The sequence below is a fragment of the Prionailurus bengalensis genome, chromosome B3 (genome assembly GCF_016509475.1).
Source record: "Prionailurus bengalensis isolate Pbe53 chromosome B3, Fcat_Pben_1.1_paternal_pri, whole genome shotgun sequence".
In the NCBI taxonomy this organism is placed as follows: domain Eukaryota; kingdom Metazoa; phylum Chordata; class Mammalia; order Carnivora; family Felidae; genus Prionailurus; species Prionailurus bengalensis.
The window spans coordinates 30,524,686-30,545,070 of NC_057355.1; the positions used below are offsets into that span (position 1 = coordinate 30,524,686).

General features: G+C 37.3%; 1 protein-coding gene across 4 annotated transcripts in view; it reads left to right on the forward strand.

Moving 5' to 3' along the window:
* The window catches only part of HMG20A (high mobility group 20A), a 69,813-nt gene that overhangs the window by 23,181 nt on the left and 26,247 nt on the right, over positions 1-20,385 (forward strand). For 2 of the 4 annotated variants that reach the window (XM_043554945.1, XM_043554948.1), the window contains one exon: positions 18,823-18,915. In XM_043554945.1, the coding sequence (XP_043410880.1) occupies positions 18,827-18,915 (89 nt within the window). In that variant the 5' untranslated portion in view covers positions 18,823-18,826. Of the gene's footprint in view, positions 1-5,689; positions 5,772-14,905; positions 14,943-18,822; positions 18,916-20,385 lie in introns of those variants that run through there. The other 2 variants (XM_043554947.1, XM_043554946.1) reach the window with 2 other exon arrangements.

Sequence of the window (20,385 nt, forward strand, 5' to 3'; positions counted from 1 at the left end):
TAAACTTTCAGCATTCGCTGTGAATAAGTAGATAATTATGATACCAAATCTGAAATTTACTATCAGGATAGACTTAGTTACTGCTTTGGTAACAACACCACTATGGAATCTCAGTGGCTTTTTTCCTCACTCATGCTACTTGTCCAAAGTGGGTTAACAGGGCTACACTATTTTTGGTCAGTTAGGCAAGGATGATGACAGGAACTCCATTGAAATATATGAGTTGACTGGGGCGCCTGGGTGGCGCAGTCGGTTAAGTGTCCGACTTCAGCCAGGTCACGATCTCGCGGTCCGGGAGTTCGAGCCCCGCGTCGGGCTCTGGGCTGATGGCTCAGAGCCTGGAGCCTGTTTCCAATTCTGTGTCTCCCTCTCTCTCTGCCCCTCCCCCGTTCAAGCTCTGTCTCTCTCTGTCCCAAAAATAAATAAACGTTGAAAAAAAAATTTAAAAAAAAAAAAAATTTAAAAAAAAAAAAGAAATATATGAGTTGACTCTCTCAGTTCCATGGCGTAATCTTACTCTATTCCTGAAAGGAGAACTAAAAATATTTGTAAATAGCTATAATGACTGTCACAGTTAATTTGGTTATATTACTTATCCTCTGTGTGAATCAGTTTGTTCACTATAAAACAGAGGCTAATAGTAGTATCTGCCTCATATGGTACTTGTGAGGATTAAATGGGATAATACATGTAAAACCCTTAGAATAGTGCTGTTACTTAGTAAATAATACAAATGCTTGCCACTATTACTGCTATCATTATTAGGCTCTTACCGTGTGATAGATACCATACTACTTGCTTTACATGGATTAATTCTTCAAATAACTTCTGTAGTAGGCACTATTATTATCCTCATTTACAGGTGAAAGAACAGGTTCAGAGATACTAACTTGCCCAATTTCCATAGCTAAAAAATAAAAGATGGGATCTGAATCCAGACAGTCTGATAATAGAGCCTTCAGTATTAACCATGACTCACTTCCAGATAGCAAATAAATACTAACAGAAGAATTCAGAAATGCATACTGTGCTTAAAGAACTTTGTTTATGTACATGTATGTTCATGGTTATGATTTTTCTTTTTTTTTTTTTTAGAGAAAGCATGAAAGCAGGGGAGAGGGGGAGAGAGAGAGAGAGAGAGAGAGAGAGAGAGAGAGAGAGAGAGAGAGAGAATGTTGAGCAGGCTCCATGCCCAGTGCAGAACCCAACACGAGACTTGGTTGCACAACCCTGGGATCATGACCTGAGCTGAAATCAAGAGTCGGGGGCGCCTGGGTGGCTCAGTTGGTTGAGTGTCCAACTTCGGCTCAGGTCATGATCTCATAGCTCGTGAGTTCGAGCCCCGCAACGGGCTCTGTGCTGACATTTCAGAGCCTGAAGCCTGCTTCAGATTCTGTGTCTCCCTCTCTGTCTGCCCTACCCCTGCTTGTGCCCTGTCTCTCAAAAGTGAATAAATGTTAAAAAATTAAAAAAAAAAAAATGAAATCAAGAGTTGGGTGCCCAACTGACTGGGCCACCCAGGTGCCCCCATGGTTATGGTTTGATTTTGTAATGTATGTAAATTATTATAAATTTATGCACATTATAAGTTATAGAATTATATTTATAATATATTTATATAAATTTATTATATAAAGAAATAAATATTGGATTTTTAATATATTCCTATAGAATTGTTTTTAGTTCTGTCACTTAGTTTAATGTATTCTTTCATGGTGTTCAGTGATGGTGTGGCACCTAAACAAATTTAGAATTGATTTTGTCCTTCATTAGCAGATGAAGAAACTTGGGCCAGATCAGTTTAATGGTCCCAGAAGACACAGCTAGTTGGTGGCATGGCCTGAACTCAGAACCAGACTCCCTGACTCTGCAGCTCTTTCTGTTGCCTCAGGTTGCCCTGCTAAGTAGTTCATACAGCACATAATTCTTTCTCAAAAATTTGAAGTCCTTCGGTTCCGCCACTAAAATTGTGAGTGAATTTGTTGTAGAATTTCCTCATAGTTCACATTGGTACATCTTGATTTTAAGTTACCAATTTTTTCTTTTAAATATGCTAATGTTACTAAACACCCAGAGCCAAATTAGATATTTCAAGAGACTTTGTAATAAGAATAAATGCCTCCAGAGAAGATGCTTCTGTGGAAAAACACTGTAATGATGAGCTTTTTCATCTAACCAGATTTGGAGTCAAATTTCTGAAGGGAAAAAAATGACAGTGGAATTGGAGATGGAGTAAATATATTCTGTTTGAAGTATATCTGAAGATATATTAGCAAGAAGTAAAATGATAACTTATTTATAAAAAGCTTGTTACTTTTTCTACCAATGACATAAGAATATACATTTATCAACCTCAGATGTATTGTAATGTTCAGAATTAAACCTTTTAGGGAGATGCCAAGCCATATTAAACTCATGGTCATGGATTGTTTTCCCATAATTAAATGAGATTTTTGTATGATAATTGCAGTGTGTTGTCATATAATTTTATCTGGAAAATTAACAGAGTATAAATTGAGTAAACCATACACTTCTAGACAATAGCAGGATTTGTCATTATATTGCTGTATGGTAGAGAAGAAAGAGGAAGTCACAACACTTCTTTTTCTCAGTATCAAAATCTCTCTGTTATCTCTCAGGAAAGCAAACCTAATCTGTGCTATGTGGTATTGCACTCATAAGGAAATATATTACTATTTTAAGAGTACAAGATGCTTTCCCCTGGTCTCCTGTAGTTTCAAACATTCATGTGTTAAGATAAACAGTTTCATAAAATTGAATGCAGAATTTAAATGAATTTTTTAATATAAAACACAAAGTTCATAAACTATACCCTCATACGTTTCCTGCTAGACATATTTACTCTTCTCTGCCCTGTAGGGCTAATTCTGATTTGAGAAAGAGAGAAAATGAATATATCACTAGAAATTCTCTCTAAGACTCCTTTCAGCAGTAAGCTGTTAACTCCTCTAATGGTGTATTTTTCTGGAGAGGGGGGTGGAGAGAATCTGGTCAAAGAGAATTTTAGCTTTATGTGTAGTCAAATGTTAGAAAAGAAAGTGTATTCATATATTGTGTGTCAGATTAAAATTTAAGTTTAAAAAGCCTGTGATTCTTGGGGGTGCCTGGGTGGCTCAGTCGGTCAAGCAACCGACTTGATTTTGGCTCAGGTCCTGATCCCAGGGTCGTGGAATTGAGCCCTGCATTGGGCTCAACACTGAGCGCGGAGCCTGCTTAAGATTCTTTCTCTCTCTCCCTCTGTCTCTTAAAAAAAGAAAAAAGTCTAGGATTCTTGATAGCATTTCCTCTTTTTAAAGTAACATAACCATCAGGGCACCTGTGTGGCCAACTTCTGCTCAGGTCATGATCTCACAGTCGAGCCCTGCATCAAGCTCTCTGCTGTCAGCACAGAGCCTGCCTCGCATCCTCTGCCCCCTTTCTCTCTGCCCCTCCCTCCTCTCAAAAATAAAACAAACATTAAAAAAATGTTGTTTAATCATTAAAGAAAATAAAGTAACATGACCATATTACTGGATGTTGGAAAGTTAAAACAAAGTAGAAAGTAATTATTCATAATTCTACCACCCTAACATAATTACTTTGAGTATTTTGGTTTCCTTACAATCTATTTCTTTTGTATCTGGTCTTCTAATATAATTATAGTCTTGTATAATACTTTCTCATAAATATTTCGTTGACAACTTTGTAACATGATTAGCAAAATAGCTTTCACATTCTTTTTTGGTTTGCAGAGCACATAAAGAAATATTGATCCCCACAATAACTTTTTTTTTTTTTTTTTAGTGTGTATTTATCTTTGAGACAGAGCTTGAGCAGGGCAGGGTCAGAGAGAGAGGAAGACAGGGTATCAGAAGCAGGTTCTGCATTAACAGCAGAGAGCACAGAAAGCCCAATGCAGAGCTCGAACCCATGAACCGTGAGATCATGATGTGAGCTGAAGTGGGGCGCTTAACATACTGAGGCACCCAGGCACCCCTAATATAATTATAGTCTGTATAGTATACTTTCTCGTAAATATTTCGTTGAAAACTTTGTAACATGATTAGCAAAAATAGCTTTCACGTTCTTTTATGGTTTGCAGAGCACATAAAGAAATATTTATTTGTCCTTTACAACATCTTTTTGAGTTAAGTAGGGAAGGTATCAGCCCCATTTTACATATGAAAGTATTGAAAGCAGATAATCATATAATGCCTCTACTTGGTTGCATAGTGGATTTCTGTTCTTGACAGAAGTAATTTGCACTAACACAAGGAAGTAGATGTATTTAATGCAGAAGGAAGAGCAAAATAAATTGTTGTATACATTCTTACTCCCTGGGACCTAGTCCTGCCTTACTGGACAAGTGAGTCTCGCAACAGCAGTAGGCAACTCTGGAAATACAGATTTTGTCAGATTTTAGTAAATACACTAAACACAAGAATCTTTGAGGTGATTTAATTAGTCTGGTTACTCTTCAGTTAGAGTTACAACTAAAGTGGTGTTAAACCTGTTTTTCTGTTACCTGAAAACAAAGGAAACAAAATCATAAGCTTATAATAACCAGGAAGGTAACATCTATCCACTTGGTCTGAATTGCTTGGATAGAGTGAGAGCCTAGAGGCCCTGTGTATGAAGGGCAGGCCTTATCATATTGGGTAGGTTACTTAAGGGAAAAATGTTCCTAGGAAACTGGACTTGTAGAGCATGATATATGTCAAATTTGAATTCGGTAGCCATTTGATTTACTGAAGCCCTGAGCATTGTGACAATTTAGGATTTATAAGCAAAATATAGAGGGGCACTTGGGTGGGTGGCTCAGTCAGTTTAACATCTGACTTAAGCTTAGGCCACGATCTCATGGTTTGTGAGTTCGAGCTCCACGTCAGACTCTGTGCTGACAGCTCAGAGCCTGGAGCCTGCTTCAGATTCTGTGTCTCCCCCTATGCCTGTCTGTCTGTCTGTCTCTCTCTCTCTCTCTCTCAAAAATCAATAAACATTTAAAAAAATTTTTAATAAATTTAAAAAATAAAAGCAAAATATATAAATATAATTCTGAGTTTTAAATATTCTCCATTTTAAACTGTTATATTAAGTACATTGCAATTGTGTCTTATTTGTTTTGTGAGGACAACTGAATTTCATTTTACTTTTCACAGTAGTGAAGACAATATATTACTGCTGGGCCTCCCTGCATCTAAAGTGTTTTTGGTATTTTGTCTTCAACTTTTGGCTGAAGAAAAATTCCCTACTGCCCAAAGCTCTGTTTTTCTTTTAGGAATTCTCCCTAAGAAGAGAATTTTTTGTAAGTGAGTTGATTAAAATGAAGAATGCTTTCTTTGATGGAGTCTCTTTCCTTTTATTACACTATCGTTTTTATAAACAGTTCAATTTTCCTTCTCAAAACATGCCATCTTCTAGTATTCATTGGCTTTGAAAGGGTAAAAGATTTGGGAGTTATTGCTTGTAATAGAAAGGAACATTCTTTCCTTCTCTTCTTCACAGTGTTGTTTCACAGCTGCAGGTTTCAGCTGAAGAGAACAGTGTAAAATGTAAGAAAATAGAGGAGCACTGTTCCTTGAACCAGTAAGGACCCTTACCCTAGAACTGTTAACCAGGAAGTTTTTGTTTGGGTCAAAATACTAGGGACCTTTGTTTCTTCTGCTTTCTCATATTTTGCCTTCCTCAGATTCTAGGCTTGAATCATTTTGTTTTAGAGCAAGAAAGGAATCCTATCTACCTCCTTGATAACGAAAGTGGATTCCAAACATGTGAGTACTCTGTTCTTAGTGTTCCTTCTCAGGCATTCACTCAGCTGGTATTTTCTGTTTCCTTCAGATCTCAGATGTGATTTGTGAATTTATTATGATAATTAACAGTTATCTTAGCTCTTCACTCCATCTGTTCATCTGTATCTCTTCCCTATTTTTCTCATACATTTAAATAAATAAATAAATAAATATCATTATACACATCAGCTACAACCTTTACTTTTTTTTTTTTTTTTTTACTGTTTGTCCATCTGTCCCCCACTACATCATGAACTATAAAAGGACAAGAATTTCCTGTCAAATCTCATTTAGCACTGTGTCTTCAATGCGTGTCATAGTTACATATAATCAACTGTGAAAAGCAGTATTTTTCAGCTTTAAAACTCATTTCAAACTCATTGAAAACTCATTTCCCCTCTTGATAAACATAAAATTCCTCTATTCTAATATACCCTCCATGAGAATCACCCAGAAGTAAGTGAAAAAATATACAAATGTAGCTTCACCAAACAAGAACATTAACTTTCTGTACTTTGTGTACTTAATTGCTTTGGTTTTCCAAATGTAAATTAGGTTATAACATTGTGTATCATTGAAAATGCCTTTTTGTATACCTATGGCCTCCCAGAGGGAGTATGCCCTTTATGGCATTCCCCTTCCCCACCTACCTCCCACCCTCCACCCCACCCCCACCTCATGCACACCCACTTTTTACTGTTTCATAGTACCCTGGTGTCCCAGGAAATTGTTTGGCAAAGCACTCTACACAGAGTAATGCCAAGTTTTATTGGGTTACTTTAACTCTTAGTTCCGGTGCTAGGCCAGAAGTTGTCCTACTTGGGCAGTTATCTCCTTGTTTACAAATATAAAAGTGGTTAGGTAGTCTGTGTAGCAAGGGCCACTTGGGACCCGCAGTCACCATGAAAAAGCCAGATAGGTGGACCCTGAACTCAAAAGGCAACACCCTGCTTGTAAAATGACAAATTTTGCTTTGGAAGAGGTGTTTATTTTCCCTGTGTCGCTGCTGTGCTTTACACCAATAATGCAAAACATTGTTTCAAGATGTTTGGGGTTTTCTTTCTCTTCACAACACATTTTGTGTCCTAATGGTAACAATTCTCCATCAAGGTTCCATTGAGGGGAAACAGTTCGTGTACAGTAATCAAACTGTCTAGAAGGAAATCTAAACAGTGCTCAGTTTCTTTTGATGATCTAATACTTCCATATTTTTAAAAGAAAATATCTGACTCAAAAGTTTGTAAAACTTTCACTTCCAAAAATCATAAAGAAGGAAGATTTATGTTTGTTTCTAATTCTGGCCTCGTCTTCCCACTTCTCACTGTTTTGAAAACAGTATCTCTAGACCAAGGACAATAAGACTATAAAATTCTATAAAGCAATTCTACGTACCACTTGACACTAAGCACAATCTTGGTCACACAGTAAAGGTGCTCAACAAATGCTTGTTGTTGAAATATAAACTCTACAAGCATTTGCATTAAATGAGGCTGGATTATTTCTTTGGTGGCCCCCCAAAACACTATACGATATTTAACTTCACAAAAACTACAAGTAGCATATTGTCAGTATAGCCCACCCTTTATCATTAAACAAGTTACGAGTCTGCAGTTGAAATATATGCAGGCCACAACTTACAGATTTTATTCCTCATTTCTTTTCAGTTATTTTGAACTGAGAAATTGGTTCTACCTCCAAAAATACGTCAAGAATCTAACCACTTCTCACCACCTCCACTACTACCACTGTGAGCCAAGCCATCATCTTTCAGATGGATTATTGCAGATTTCCAAATGAACTCCTTGCTTCCGCCCTTGACCCTCTCCACTCTTCATTCTGTTCTCAAAACAGCAGCCAGAGTGATCCTATAAAAATGTTAGACCCCATATCTACGTGAGGTTTACTCAAACCCTCTAGTGGCTTCTCTGACTAAAAAGCAAGTCCTTACCATGACTTACAAATCCCTCTGGAGTCTGGTACCCAGTCAGCTCTGGATCTCACCTACTATTTTTGTTCCTATGTCAATCCACCACATTTTCCTCCTTCAGTCACTTTCCATTGTACTAGTTGTTCCTCCTGCCTGGACCACTCTGTGCTCACATACATGCATAGCTCTCTGCTTCATCTCCTTCGGGTCTCAGTAAAGTCTTTACTGGCCTCTACTTAAAATTCCAAGCACCCTCTTCCCTTGAACTCTTCGTGGCCTCTCTATGGGCTCTGTTTTTTTCTTAGTACTTATCACTATGTGACATTATTCATTTTACTTTTTTTTTATCTTGTTTTTTGTCTGTCTTTCCCAGTATACTGTGAGATATGTGAGGGCAGGGATTTTTGCCTGTTTTGATCTGCACAGTATCCCTAGTGCACAGAAAGTGCTTAGAATGTTAGATGCTCAATAAATATTTGTTGATGAATGAATCCATTTCCTTATTGTTTAATTCCTATACTACCCTAACAACATTTTTAAAAATTACTAATATTTATAGTTATAGGAGCCTAGGCTCTAGATTTTAGAAATAGAAAGCCATATTTTCTGCCCACCCCTGCCTAACCCCCAGCCAGACATACACCTCCTTATACCCTTCTCTTGAAGTAACCCTAAGCCTTATATGTATACTCTAATTATCTCCCCCGTACTAACTACCTCACCCCACCCAAAAGTAAGTACTTAATTATCTTTTTCCCTCTCATCTACCATATCAAAACCTACAGTGAAAGAGTTCTTAGCTGAATTACACTTAACTGAACCCCAGTTAACTGCCTGATGGGATTAGCCAGTGTTCTTATTCGCTCTGTAAAACATATTGATTAATGCCTACGGCCTACTGACTGCTCTTAGCTTAATGTTCATGGCTGGTAGACAATTCTCTTTGTGCTATCACGAACTCCGGTTAAAGAACTTGCATATCAAAATCAGTTTTATTTATTCCTAAACATGTTTATAGGAGTATCTTCTTATAAATTATGTAATTATAATACATTAAATATGTAATATTTATGGTAATTTTTAATTCATAAACTTTATATTTTATAGTGGTTTTAGGTTCACAACAAAATCTCGCAGAAAGTACTAGCAGAAAGTGCTAAGAATTCCCATATATTCCCTGTCCTCACACATGCCACAACCTCTTCCATTGTCAGCATCCCCAACCAGAGTCATCCATTTGTTACAGTCAGTGAGCTTACATTGACATAATCATCACCCAAAATCCTAGTTTACATTAGGGTTCACCCTTGGTGTTGTACCTTCTATGGGATTTAACAAACATATGATATATATCCACTGTTGTAGTATTGTACAGAATAGTTACTGCCCTAAAACTCCTTTGTGTTCTGCCTGTTCACCCCTGCCTCCCCTCTAATCCTGGCGATCACTTATCTTTTTACTATGTGCACAGTTTTGCCTTATCTGGATGTCATATGGTTGGAATCAGAGTATATAGCCTTTTCAGATTGACTTCTTTCACTTGGTAATATGCATTTAAGTTTACTCTATATCTTTTCATGGCTTGATAACTCATTTGTTTTTAGCACTGAATAATAGTCCATTATCTGGATGTGCCACAGTTTATCAGCTTGCCTACTGAAAGACATCATGGTTGTGTCCAAATTTTGATGTTATGAATAAAACTGCTATAAACATTCATGTGCAGGTTTTTAGTGAACGTAGGTTTTTAGTTCCTTTGAGTAAATACCAAGGAATGCAATTGCTGGTAAGGAAAGTGAATAGTTTGGGGGCACCTGGGTGACTCAGTTAAGTGGCTGACTCTTGATTTCAGCTCATGTCATGATCTCACAGTTCGTGATATTGAGCCCCATGTCAGGCTCTGAGCTGGGCATAGAGCCTGCTTAAGAATCTCTCTGTCCCTCTCCCTGTACCCTTTCCCTATTCATGATCTCTCTCTCTCTCTCTCTCTCTCTCTCTCTCTCTCTCTCTTAAAAAAAAAAAAGGAAGAAAGAAAAAAGAATATGACACACCAAATGGTCTTCCATAGTGGCTGACCCATTTTGTGTTCATTCCCACCAACAATGAATAGAGTTCTTGTTCTAAATCCACATCAGCATTTGGTGTTGTCACTGTTTTGGATTTTTTTTTAATTTTTTTTTTAATGTTCATTTATTTTTTGAGAGAGAGACAGAACACAAACAAGGGAGGGGCAGCACAGAACCTGAAGCAGGCTCCGTGCTCTGAGCTGTCAGTGCAGAACCCAATGCCCGCCAAGATCATGACCTGAGCTGAAGTTGGATGCTTAACAGACTGAGCTACCCAGGTGCCCTTGTGTTGGATTTTTAATAGCCATTGTAATCATTTTAATAGCTATGTAGTTGTATCTCGCTTTAATTTTCAGTTTCTTAATGACGTGATATTGAACATCTTTTCGTATGCATACTTGCCATCTGTATATCTTCTTTAATGAGGAGTCTGTTCAAGTCTTTTGCCCATTTTTAAAATGAATTGTTTATTTCTTACTGTTAAGATTTACGAGTTCTTTGTGTATTTTTGGTAAAAGTTTTTTTATCAAATGTGTCTTCTGCATATACTTTCTCCAAATCTGTGGCTTGTCTCCTCATTCTTTTGACATTGTCCTTTTCAGAGGAACAGTTTTTCATTATAATGAAGTCCAGCTTATAAGTTCTTTCTTTCATGGATCATGCCTTTGTTGTTTTGTCTAAAAAGTCATTGCCATACCCAAAATCATCTAGATTTTCTCTATGTTATCCTGTAAGAATGTTGTAGTTCTGTGCTTTACATTTAGATTTCTGATCTATTTTGAGTTACTTTTTGTGAAGGGTGTAAGGTCTGTGTCTAGATTCTTTTTTTTTTTTAATGTTTATTTACTTTTGAGAGAGAGACAGAATGAGAGCAGAGGTGGGGTGGGGGGCGGGCAGAGAGGGAGACAGAATCCAAAGCAGGCTCCAGCCTCTGAGCTGTCAGCACAGATCCAACGTGGGGCTCAAACCCACAAACTGCGAGATCATGACCTGAGCCAAAGTTGGACACTTAACTGACTGAGCCACCCAGGCACCCCTCCAGCACCATTTGTTAAGAGACAGTCTGCTTTATTGTATTGCCTTTGCTTCTTTGTCAGAGATGGGTTGACTATTTTTATATGGGTTTATTTCTGGACTCTCTATTCTATTCCATTGATCTATTTGTCTTGTCTTTTACCAGTACCACACTATCTTGATTATTGTAACTTAATAGGAAATCTTGAAGTTAGGTACTGTTGGTCTCCCACCTTTGTTCTTCTCCTTCAGTATTGAGTTGGCTATTTTGGGTCTTGTGCCTCTCCATATAAACTTTAGAATCATTTTTTTTACATCCACAAAATAACTTGCTGGGATTTTTACTGAAATTGAGTTGAATCTATATATCAAGCTGAAAAGAACTGGCATCTTGACAATATTGAGTTTTCCTGTTCGTTAACATAGAATATTTCTCCACTTATTTATTACTACTTTGACATCTTTCATCAGAGTTTTAGGGTTTTTCTCATATAGGCCTCATAGATCTTACCTAAGTACTTCATTTTGGGAAATGCTTATATAAATGGTAATGTGTTTTTAATTTCAAATCCTACTTGTTCATTGCTGATACATACCGCATTGTATTGCATGATGCAGTTAACGCCTATATATTAACCTAGTATCCTGCAGCCTTGCTATACTCGCTTATTAGTTTCAGGAGTTTTTGTCAATTCATTCAGATTTTCTACATATTCAATCATGTCATCTCTGAACAAAGAGTTATTTCTAACTTCCCAATCTATATATCTTTCATTTGCTTTTCGTGACTTATTGCATTAGCTAGGACTTCCACTATAATGTTGGAAAGTTTTTGGGGTGGGGGCTGGACATCTGCTTCATCCCTGATTTTGGAGGAGAAGCTTTATGTTTCTCACCGTGAATTTTGGTGTTAGCTGTAGGGTTTTTCAGGTGTTCTTTATCAAGTTGAAGAAGTCTCTTCTATTCCTAGTGTGCTGAGAATTTGTATCATGAATGGGTGTTAGATTTTATCAAATGCTTTTTCTGTATCTGATCATGTGATTCTTCTTTATCCTATGGATATAATGGATTACATTAATTTTTGAATGTTGAACCTGCATTACATATCTATGATGAATTTCACTTGGTCATGGTGTATAATTATTTTTATACATTGTTTGATTCACTTTGCTAATATTCTGCTGAGGATTTTTATATCTATGTTCATGAGAGCTATTGGTCTATATTTTTCTGTGTGTAATGTCTTTGTTTGGATATTAGAGTGATGCTAGCCACATAAAATGAATTAGAAAGTATTCTTTCTGCTTCTGTTCTCTGAAAGAGATTGTCAAAGATTGTTAATTTCTTCCTTAAATGTTTGGTAGAATTCACCAGTGAACCCATCTGTGTCTGCTTTCTTTTTTTTGAAAGTTATTAACTATTGATTCAATTTATTTAATAGATAGGCCTAATCAGATTATCTGTTTCTTCGTGAGTTTTGGCAGATTGTATCTTTCAAAGAATTGGTTCATTTCATCTTTGTTATCACTTTATGCCCACAAAGTTGTCCATAGTATTCCTTTATTATCCTTTTAATGTCCATGAGATCTGTAGTAGTGTCCCCTCTTTCATTTCTTACAATAGTAATTTGTGTCATTCCTCTTTTATTCTTAGTTAGCCTGGCCAGAGGCTGACTGATTGACCTTTTAAAAGAACCACCTTTTGGTTTTGCTGATTTTTCTTGATTGATTTCCTATTTTCAATCTTACTGATTTCTTTTTTTTTTAACATTTTAAAGTTTGTATATTTATTTCTTTTAAGAGAGAAAGAGAAAGAGCAGGGGAGGTGAAGAGAGAGAATCCCAAGCAGGCCCCATGCTGTCAGCATAGAGCCCAATGTAGGGCTTCATCCCATGAACCTTGAGATCATGACTTGAGCCGAGATCAAAAGTTGGACATTCAACCAACTGAGCCACCCAGGCACCCCTCAATTTTACTGATTTCTTCTCTAATTTTTATTATATCTTATCTTGTGCTTACTTTGAATTTAATGTGCTCTATGTTTTCCAGTTTCCTAAAGTAAAAGCTTAGATTATGGATTTTAACTCTTTCTTGTTTTCTAATGTATGCATTCAGTGCTGTAAATTTACTTTTAAGCACTGCTTTTGCTGCATCCCACAAATTTTCATAAACTGTATTTTTTTTTTAATGTTAATGTATTTATTTTGAGCAAGAACATGACAGGTGGAGGGGCAGAGAGAGAGGGAGAGAGAGAATCCCAAGCAGGCTCCGTGCTGTCAGCACAGAACCTGACATGGGGCTCTTTTCCACAAACTGTGAGATTATGACTTGAGCTGAAAGCAAGACTTGGACATTCAACTGACTGAGCCACTCAGGCACCCCCATAAATTATAATTTCATCTTTTTTTAGTTGAAAGTATTTTTAAATTTCTCTTGGTTTCTTCTTTGACTCATGTGTTATTTATAAGTATGTTGTTTAATTTCCAAGTATTTTAGGATTTTCCAGCCTTCTTTCTGTTACTGATTTCTAGGTTAATTTCATTGTGGTCTGAAAGTAAACATTATATGAATTCTATTCTTTTAAATTTAAGATATGTTTTGGTATATCTTGGTGAATGTGCCATGTGAGCTTGAGAAAAATATGTAATCTGCTGTTGTTAGATGAAGTAGTCCTACAGATATCAATTATATGCAATTGATATATGGTGCTGTTGAGTTCAACATTGTTCTTAATGATTTTCTGTCTTCTTAAATATCTATTTCTGTTACAGGCGTGTTAAAGTCTCTAGCTATAATTGTGGATTCATCTGTTTCTCCTTGCACTTCTATTAGTTTCTGCCTCACCTGTTTTGACCCTCTGTGGTTAGACATATAAATATTAAAGATTATTATGTCTTCTTTGATTGTCCCCTGGCATTATGTAATGCCCCTCTTTCTCCCTGATCACTTTCTTTGCTCTGAAATCTGCTCTGTCTGAAATTAATATAGCTACTCTCTCTTTCTTTTAATTGGTATCATATCATTTCCATTCCTTCTTCTCTGATCCTTCTCTTGCTCTCTATCACAGTTTTCTGGCTTTCTTTAGTGATATATTTGGATTTCTTTCTCTTTATTCTTTGTGCATCTATTTCTGGTTTTTGATTTATAATTACCATTAGGTTTGTATGTCACATCTTCTGCATATAGCAGTATGTATTAAGTTGATGGTCACTTAAGTATGAATAAACCCAGTCTTTCCCCTTTCTCTTGAGACCCCATGTTTTAGGTGTATGATACCGTAGTTTACATTATTTTCTTTTGTGAATCCCTTGATTGACTTCTACAGATATACTTATTTTTACTACCTTTGTATTTCCTACTTTTATTTCTCTTACTTATAGTCTTTCCTTTCCACTCAAAGATTCCCCTTTAACATTTGTTGTAGGGCTGGTTTAACGGTCATTATCCTTTAGCTTTTGTCTAAGAAAGTCTTTATCATTCCCTACTATTGGGAATGATAACCTTGCTAAATAATATATTCTTGGCTACAGATTTTTTCCTTTCAATACTTTGAATGTATCATGCCATTCCCTTCTGGCCTGCAAAGTTTCTACAGAAAAATCCACTTATAGCCTTATGGGGTTTTCGTTGTGTGTAACATTTCCCAGGAAAAGTCTTCTTTTCTCTTGCTGCTTTTAAAATTCTCTTTTAATCACTACTTTTTGACATTTTAATTACTGTGTGTGTTGGTGTAGACTTTCTAGGGTTGATTTTTGTTGGGGGAATTTCTCTGCCTTCTGGATCTGGATATCTGTTTCCTTACAGAAGTTTTCAGCTATTATTTCTTCAAATAAATTTTGTGCCCCTTGTTTCTCTCTTCTCCTGGGACCCCTATAATGTGAATGTTGTTTTATACTTGATGGAGTCACTGAGTTCCCTAAGTCTATTCTCATTTTGCATAATTTTTTTTCTCACCTGCTCAGCTTGGTTACTTTCCATTACTCTGTCTCCCACATCATTAATTCATTCCTCTGCTCTTTCTAGCCTGCTGTTTATTTCATCTAGTTAATTTTTAATTTCATTTATTGTGTTCGTCATCTCTGATTGGTTCTTTTTTATCTCTATTTTAAGGGTCTCACTGATGTTCTCCATTCTTTTCTCAAGTCCAGTGAGTATCTTTATGATCATTACTTTAAATTCTCTATCAGGGGGAGCCTAGGTGGCTCAGTCAGTCAAGCATCCAACTTCGGCTCAGTTCATGATCTCACGGTTCATGAGTTCGAGGCCAGCATCAGACTCTCTGCTGTCAGAACAGAGCCCACTTTGGATCCTCTATCCTCCTCTCTCTCTGCAACTTCCCCGCTTTCACGTGTGCTCTTTCTCTCTCAAAATTAAATAAATATTTTTTGTAAAAAGAGTGAATAGAGGTTTGTGTGGTTAGAGGTCCGTTGTAGAAGTAATTGAGAAAGCTGAAATGACAGGAAATAGTGGTCAGACACATTTGAATTTGAGGTTGGTTAGCCAAATGACATGATTTTGAAAAGAATTGAAAGTTTTATATAAGGGTTTAATGTGGACAAAGAGGACAGAATCCCACCTCTCAACTCTGAGGTATGTGATGGGAGGGAATGTTGTGCATCTCCATGAAAGAACTTAATGAAGTGGGATTAACATATGTAAAGTAAGGAAAGGTTGCTTGAAAAGAGCCAGCCCCAGAAAATCTAGGTATAAATTAGGCTTCCAGCACTGTCCAACGCATTTGGAGTAATGTCTCATTGTTGAGATCATCCCTTTTGTTGGGAAAGGTTACTAGGAAAATCTTAGTTGAAAAACATTTCTTAAGCTCCACGTATATTGACCAAAACAATGTTCTGAATATAGTTTGGCTCCCCATATTACTACAGGGAGAAAATGTGTTGATTGGCCAATAAATACCTAGTGTGCTTAAGATAATTATCATTATAATTTTTATAATTGTTATTAAAATATCTTAAATTGGCATCATGTTTTATACATCCATTTTTTTCAGTGAGTGGTTAGTGTTAGAGGGAATTTTTGGATTTCGAAAGCTACAGTCTGAACCCTGGTTTAAACTATAAGCCTCGGGGCGCCTGGGTGGCGCAGTCGGTTAAGCGTCCGACTTCAGCCACGTCACGATCTCGCGGTCTGTGAGTTCGAGCCCCGCGTCGGGCTCTGGGCTGATGGCTCAGAGCCTGGAGCCTGTTTCCAATTCTGTGTCTCCCTCTCTCTCTGCCCTTCCCCCGTTCATGCTCTGTCTCTCTCTGTCCCAAAAATAAATAAACGTTGAAAAAAAAATTTAAAAAAATAAATAAATAAAAAAAATAAACTATAAGCCTCAACGTAATACCATTTTTTTGAGGCCTCCTGGTAGAAGCCTTCACTTGGTACAGAACCTGTCTGCCAGGAAACATCTGCATGATATGCTTACTTATGTAAACTGCAGCAGAGAACCAGATTTGTATGTTGCTTTGTCTTTGTGCATATTTCTCTTCTTTTCCCTTCCAGAGTAGCATTCATTACATTTCTTAAGTGCTTCACATAGAATTTCAAAGTTCAGTTTGACCTCTGTACTGAGACATTATCAGACACAGATGCTACACTGAGAGGCTTTTTGGCAATCAATGGCTTAGTAGCCGTGATTCAGTTTGAATCACCCCCTCATGGACCATATGAAAGCAGAACCTTGCAGGATCCCAGCCATATTCTTGGGAATCATTTTCTTTTCCAACTTATTGGACTAGTTTAGAGGCTTTTGGATTTTCCTGGACTTTTTCCTCATTTCCTTCTTTTGTTGATCTTGGCCCCTTAACCTTCCACCCACTTTATTACTCATTTCTTAGGGACCTGACTACTCAGTAACACTAGAGAAAATATATCTGAAGCCATATGGGTTCAGTAAAACAAACTTAAGAAAAAGAAGCAAGACATTTGTGTTCTCTCAACTTCCTTTGTTTATATGATCTGTTTATGTGTTGCTAAGGTTGTGTTGTCCAGCTGCCTCCCAGTCTCGCTCCCAGTACCTCAACAATGACTGAAGAGAACTGGGAAACACTTGAAGACGGTCATGTTGGCACAGAGAATGAAAAGAGTTCATTTGGCACCACCACCCCCACCCCCCCACCCCCCCCCACCCCCACCAGATAATATATCACCTTTGAGGTTCTGTAAGAGATGCCAGGAACTTCAAATGCTGAATCTTAAAGTTATTGAAAGGCCATTTACTTTTAGGGAGACTTTAATAAGAAGCCAGCTAAATGGGTCCTTTTAAGGTTTGGGAGTGAATACCTATTTGAATGTTTTCCTGTGGTTTACAGTTAGACTGTATGGCATTTAATTGATTAGGGGTTTTTTTTTGGTAAGATGAATATCAGTGTAAGGTGATGTTAGCAGCCCTTAAAGCCCAGGCTCTAATCTGGTCTGTGCATAATGTGAATTAAAATCAAATTAAAATGTAAATACACCTATGTCAGGATTATTCTAGAAAACATCTAGAATGGGATGTTGCAGTATTTGTCAGAGCCCCTTGTAAATCCCCTTGTCTTGAAGGAATTGAGAAGGGTTAGCAAGCATCCTGGCACATGGAATAAACTCCTGATTGAGTCTGAAGTTTCTCTCTCTGCTTTCCATGCTCTACCCACTGCAATGGGTATTAGTCATACAGAGATGCATTTTTTCACATTAAGCTATTTATGAAACCGGTCTGCTAAATAAAAATTTAGAAGCAAAAACAAGAAAATAAGAGTAAGAAATAAGCCATCAGTGTCACCATTTTTGAAGTAAATTATTCTATCGAACATTTAGAATTTGGTGTCAGTGTCGTCTGCATCTTCCTCTGGTTTCCACCTCAGTGGGATGAATCCTAGCTCTGCTTGGGCTGCCCTGCTTTCCTCTTAATTGCAGTTTCACTAGGTCTCCTCAGCAGCAGCCCCTGAAATAACTGCTGAGGGAGCCCCTAAGTGAATTCTCATAATTTGCTTCTCAATTCTCCCCGTTTGATTGAAGCACTCTCTTTCTTGAGTGGTTTGCAGTTCCCCTTAAGTGGTTACTGTTTGGGGTCACTGTTGAATGTTTTGTTTGAATATCACTTTCACGATGAATGGAAGGCTGCTGCTTTTGGCTCTATGGGGTGATACCACCATTGGTGGTAAGCCTTGAAAGAGAAAAATCTTTCTTTGTAGTAAGATGCTAAGTGAAATTACTCTCTTTGTCACTTTGTCCTTTTATCCTTTCAGTCTGATAACCTTCAAGTTCTTGTAATTTATTTTGTTTTCTTCAATTAAGCTTAGTTGTTTCCTGTACCCAGGTGCATGCTATTTCCGTTGGTCGTCATGGTGATGTGGAACATATTTCTGACCTGGAAGTGAGGTTTCTTTACCTCTGCTCCACATCAGTATGCCTTCCAGCCTCCACTTCCTTTGCATTATTTCCTTTTGGAGGGCTCAGTTTGTTACCACTTAATCTAAGGATGATTCATCTGGGACTGAGACCCAGTAATGCTGTAATAACAATACCTTGCTTTATATAATAATACTCAAAGCACTTACCATCTTAGCCTTTCTCTGTTTATGAAGCTCTTTCAGTTTAATCCTTCACAATAACCCTGTGGGTCAAGTCAGCAATCTTGTATGTGTCTAAGATGGTGAAATAGTATCTCATAGAAGTTGAATAACTTGTTCAGGGTTGCTGAGTTACTCTGTGCTTCTGACTTACTCTGCTCAACAGTTTTTAGAGTAAATGAAGAATACTTTTGAAGGTATTCTTAATGAACAAAAAGGAATTTCCAAACTCTGTCCCATTTATTAAAATCTAACGCTTTTTAGTCTAGTCGGTCAGTAAGACCAAAGTTAAGAACCCATTAACCAGTGTTTAAATTGATTTATGTCCAAATCAAGAAAATAAACATTTAGGTCCATTTCTATTCTGCTGCTGATGTGATAAATTTAAGGAAGGCTGGCTTATATTAATGGAACTTCAACTGGAAGTAATTAAGCCATTATAATTATTTTCTTATTGTCTCTTCCTTTCAGAGAGATGGAAACCTTGATGACGAGCTCCACCCTGCCCCCCCTTTTTGCAGAGGAAGATGGCTCCAAGGAGAGTAATGATCTGGCCACAACTGGGTAAGCAGCTGCTCTGGGACACTGGGCCTCCACCAAGCTTTAAAACAAAGCTTCTGATAATGGATGAGATGCTAAAGAGACTGTTTTATATCATAAAACCAGAAGTTATGTTTGTTAGGCTTCACAAAAGAGAGAGTGAGAGCCATTGTAAGCTGCTTTGTGATCTGCATTCAGCTGTCATTTGCCGTGTTCTGGTGCCTGTGAACTGGCACAGCAATATGTGGATCTAGGAAACATCAGTTCCTCCTGGTTAAGAGAATTACATAGCTACCATTAAGTAAATAACCTGCCACAGGGCTAGCTCTAAAAATCAAGTTCATTTTCTGTTTGAATTGCCACAGATATGAAAATAATTTTTCCCCCAGAGGTCTGATTTTTTTTTTTTTTTAAGATCAGATTTTTTTAATATGGCTCTTTATTCAAGATGCCTAGGAGCTCTGACTTGACTGACTTCTCTTCCTTTCTTTCCCCCCATCTCCTTTCTTTGGTATTTTTGGGGCAGATGTATAAAGGAATATAGAAAAGCACTAATAGCAATAGTCCCTCTTCCCTCGAAAATCTCTGTTCCACTTGAATTTTTATCTTTTCTATTTAGAAGTTATTTGCCACGGAAGAAATACATTCACTGATTGAAGTGCTAGCTAATCCCTGCGATGAATTATTTTAATATTCTTTAGAGCTCTTGAAAAATGGACTAGACTTTGTAATTATTCTGTTTCCTTACCTCACATATATTTCTTCATTAATATCTGCCTTCTGACCTTACTATTCAGATAAAGCTGTTCTCCAAGACTTTTCTAAAAGCTGCCTAGTTGTTAAATCCAATTCATTCAAGAAAAATTTTCTGAGTGTCTCCTATGTGCCAGACACTGTTCTAGGCACTGGATACTAAGCAATGAACAAAGCAGACAAAAATACCAATCCCCGTAGAGCTTAAATTCTACTGGGGACATCAGGGAGTAAACAGGATAATTAAGTAAAATACATACTATGTTGTTAAAAACTATGGATTAACAAAGCAGGGAAGAGGGTTGGGAAGGCTTTGGGGTGCAGTTTTAGATAAGATGGCCCAGAAATGCTTTCAAAGTGGATTGAATAAAGACCTGAAGGAAGCAAGGTAGCTAGCATGCAGTTATCTGGGGAAGATTATTCTAGGCAGAAGGAAAAGGAAGTGCAAAAACCCTGGGTTAGAAATGTTTTTACCTTTTAGAAATACCCAGGAAGCCAGTGTAGCTGGAGCAGAGTATATATACCAAGGGGAAGGTAGTAGAGGAATACATCGGTGCTTTCTGAGTCAGAAAGTCTGAGGGAGGGCTAGAGATTTTACATGGTAGTATGTTTCCAGGCAATGTCAGTGCTGCTGGTATGAGGGCCATACTTTTGAGTAGCAAGGACTAGACCATGTACAATCTTATAGGTCAGAGTAAGCACTTTTAACTGGCACTCTGAGAGAGGTGAGAAAGCATTGGA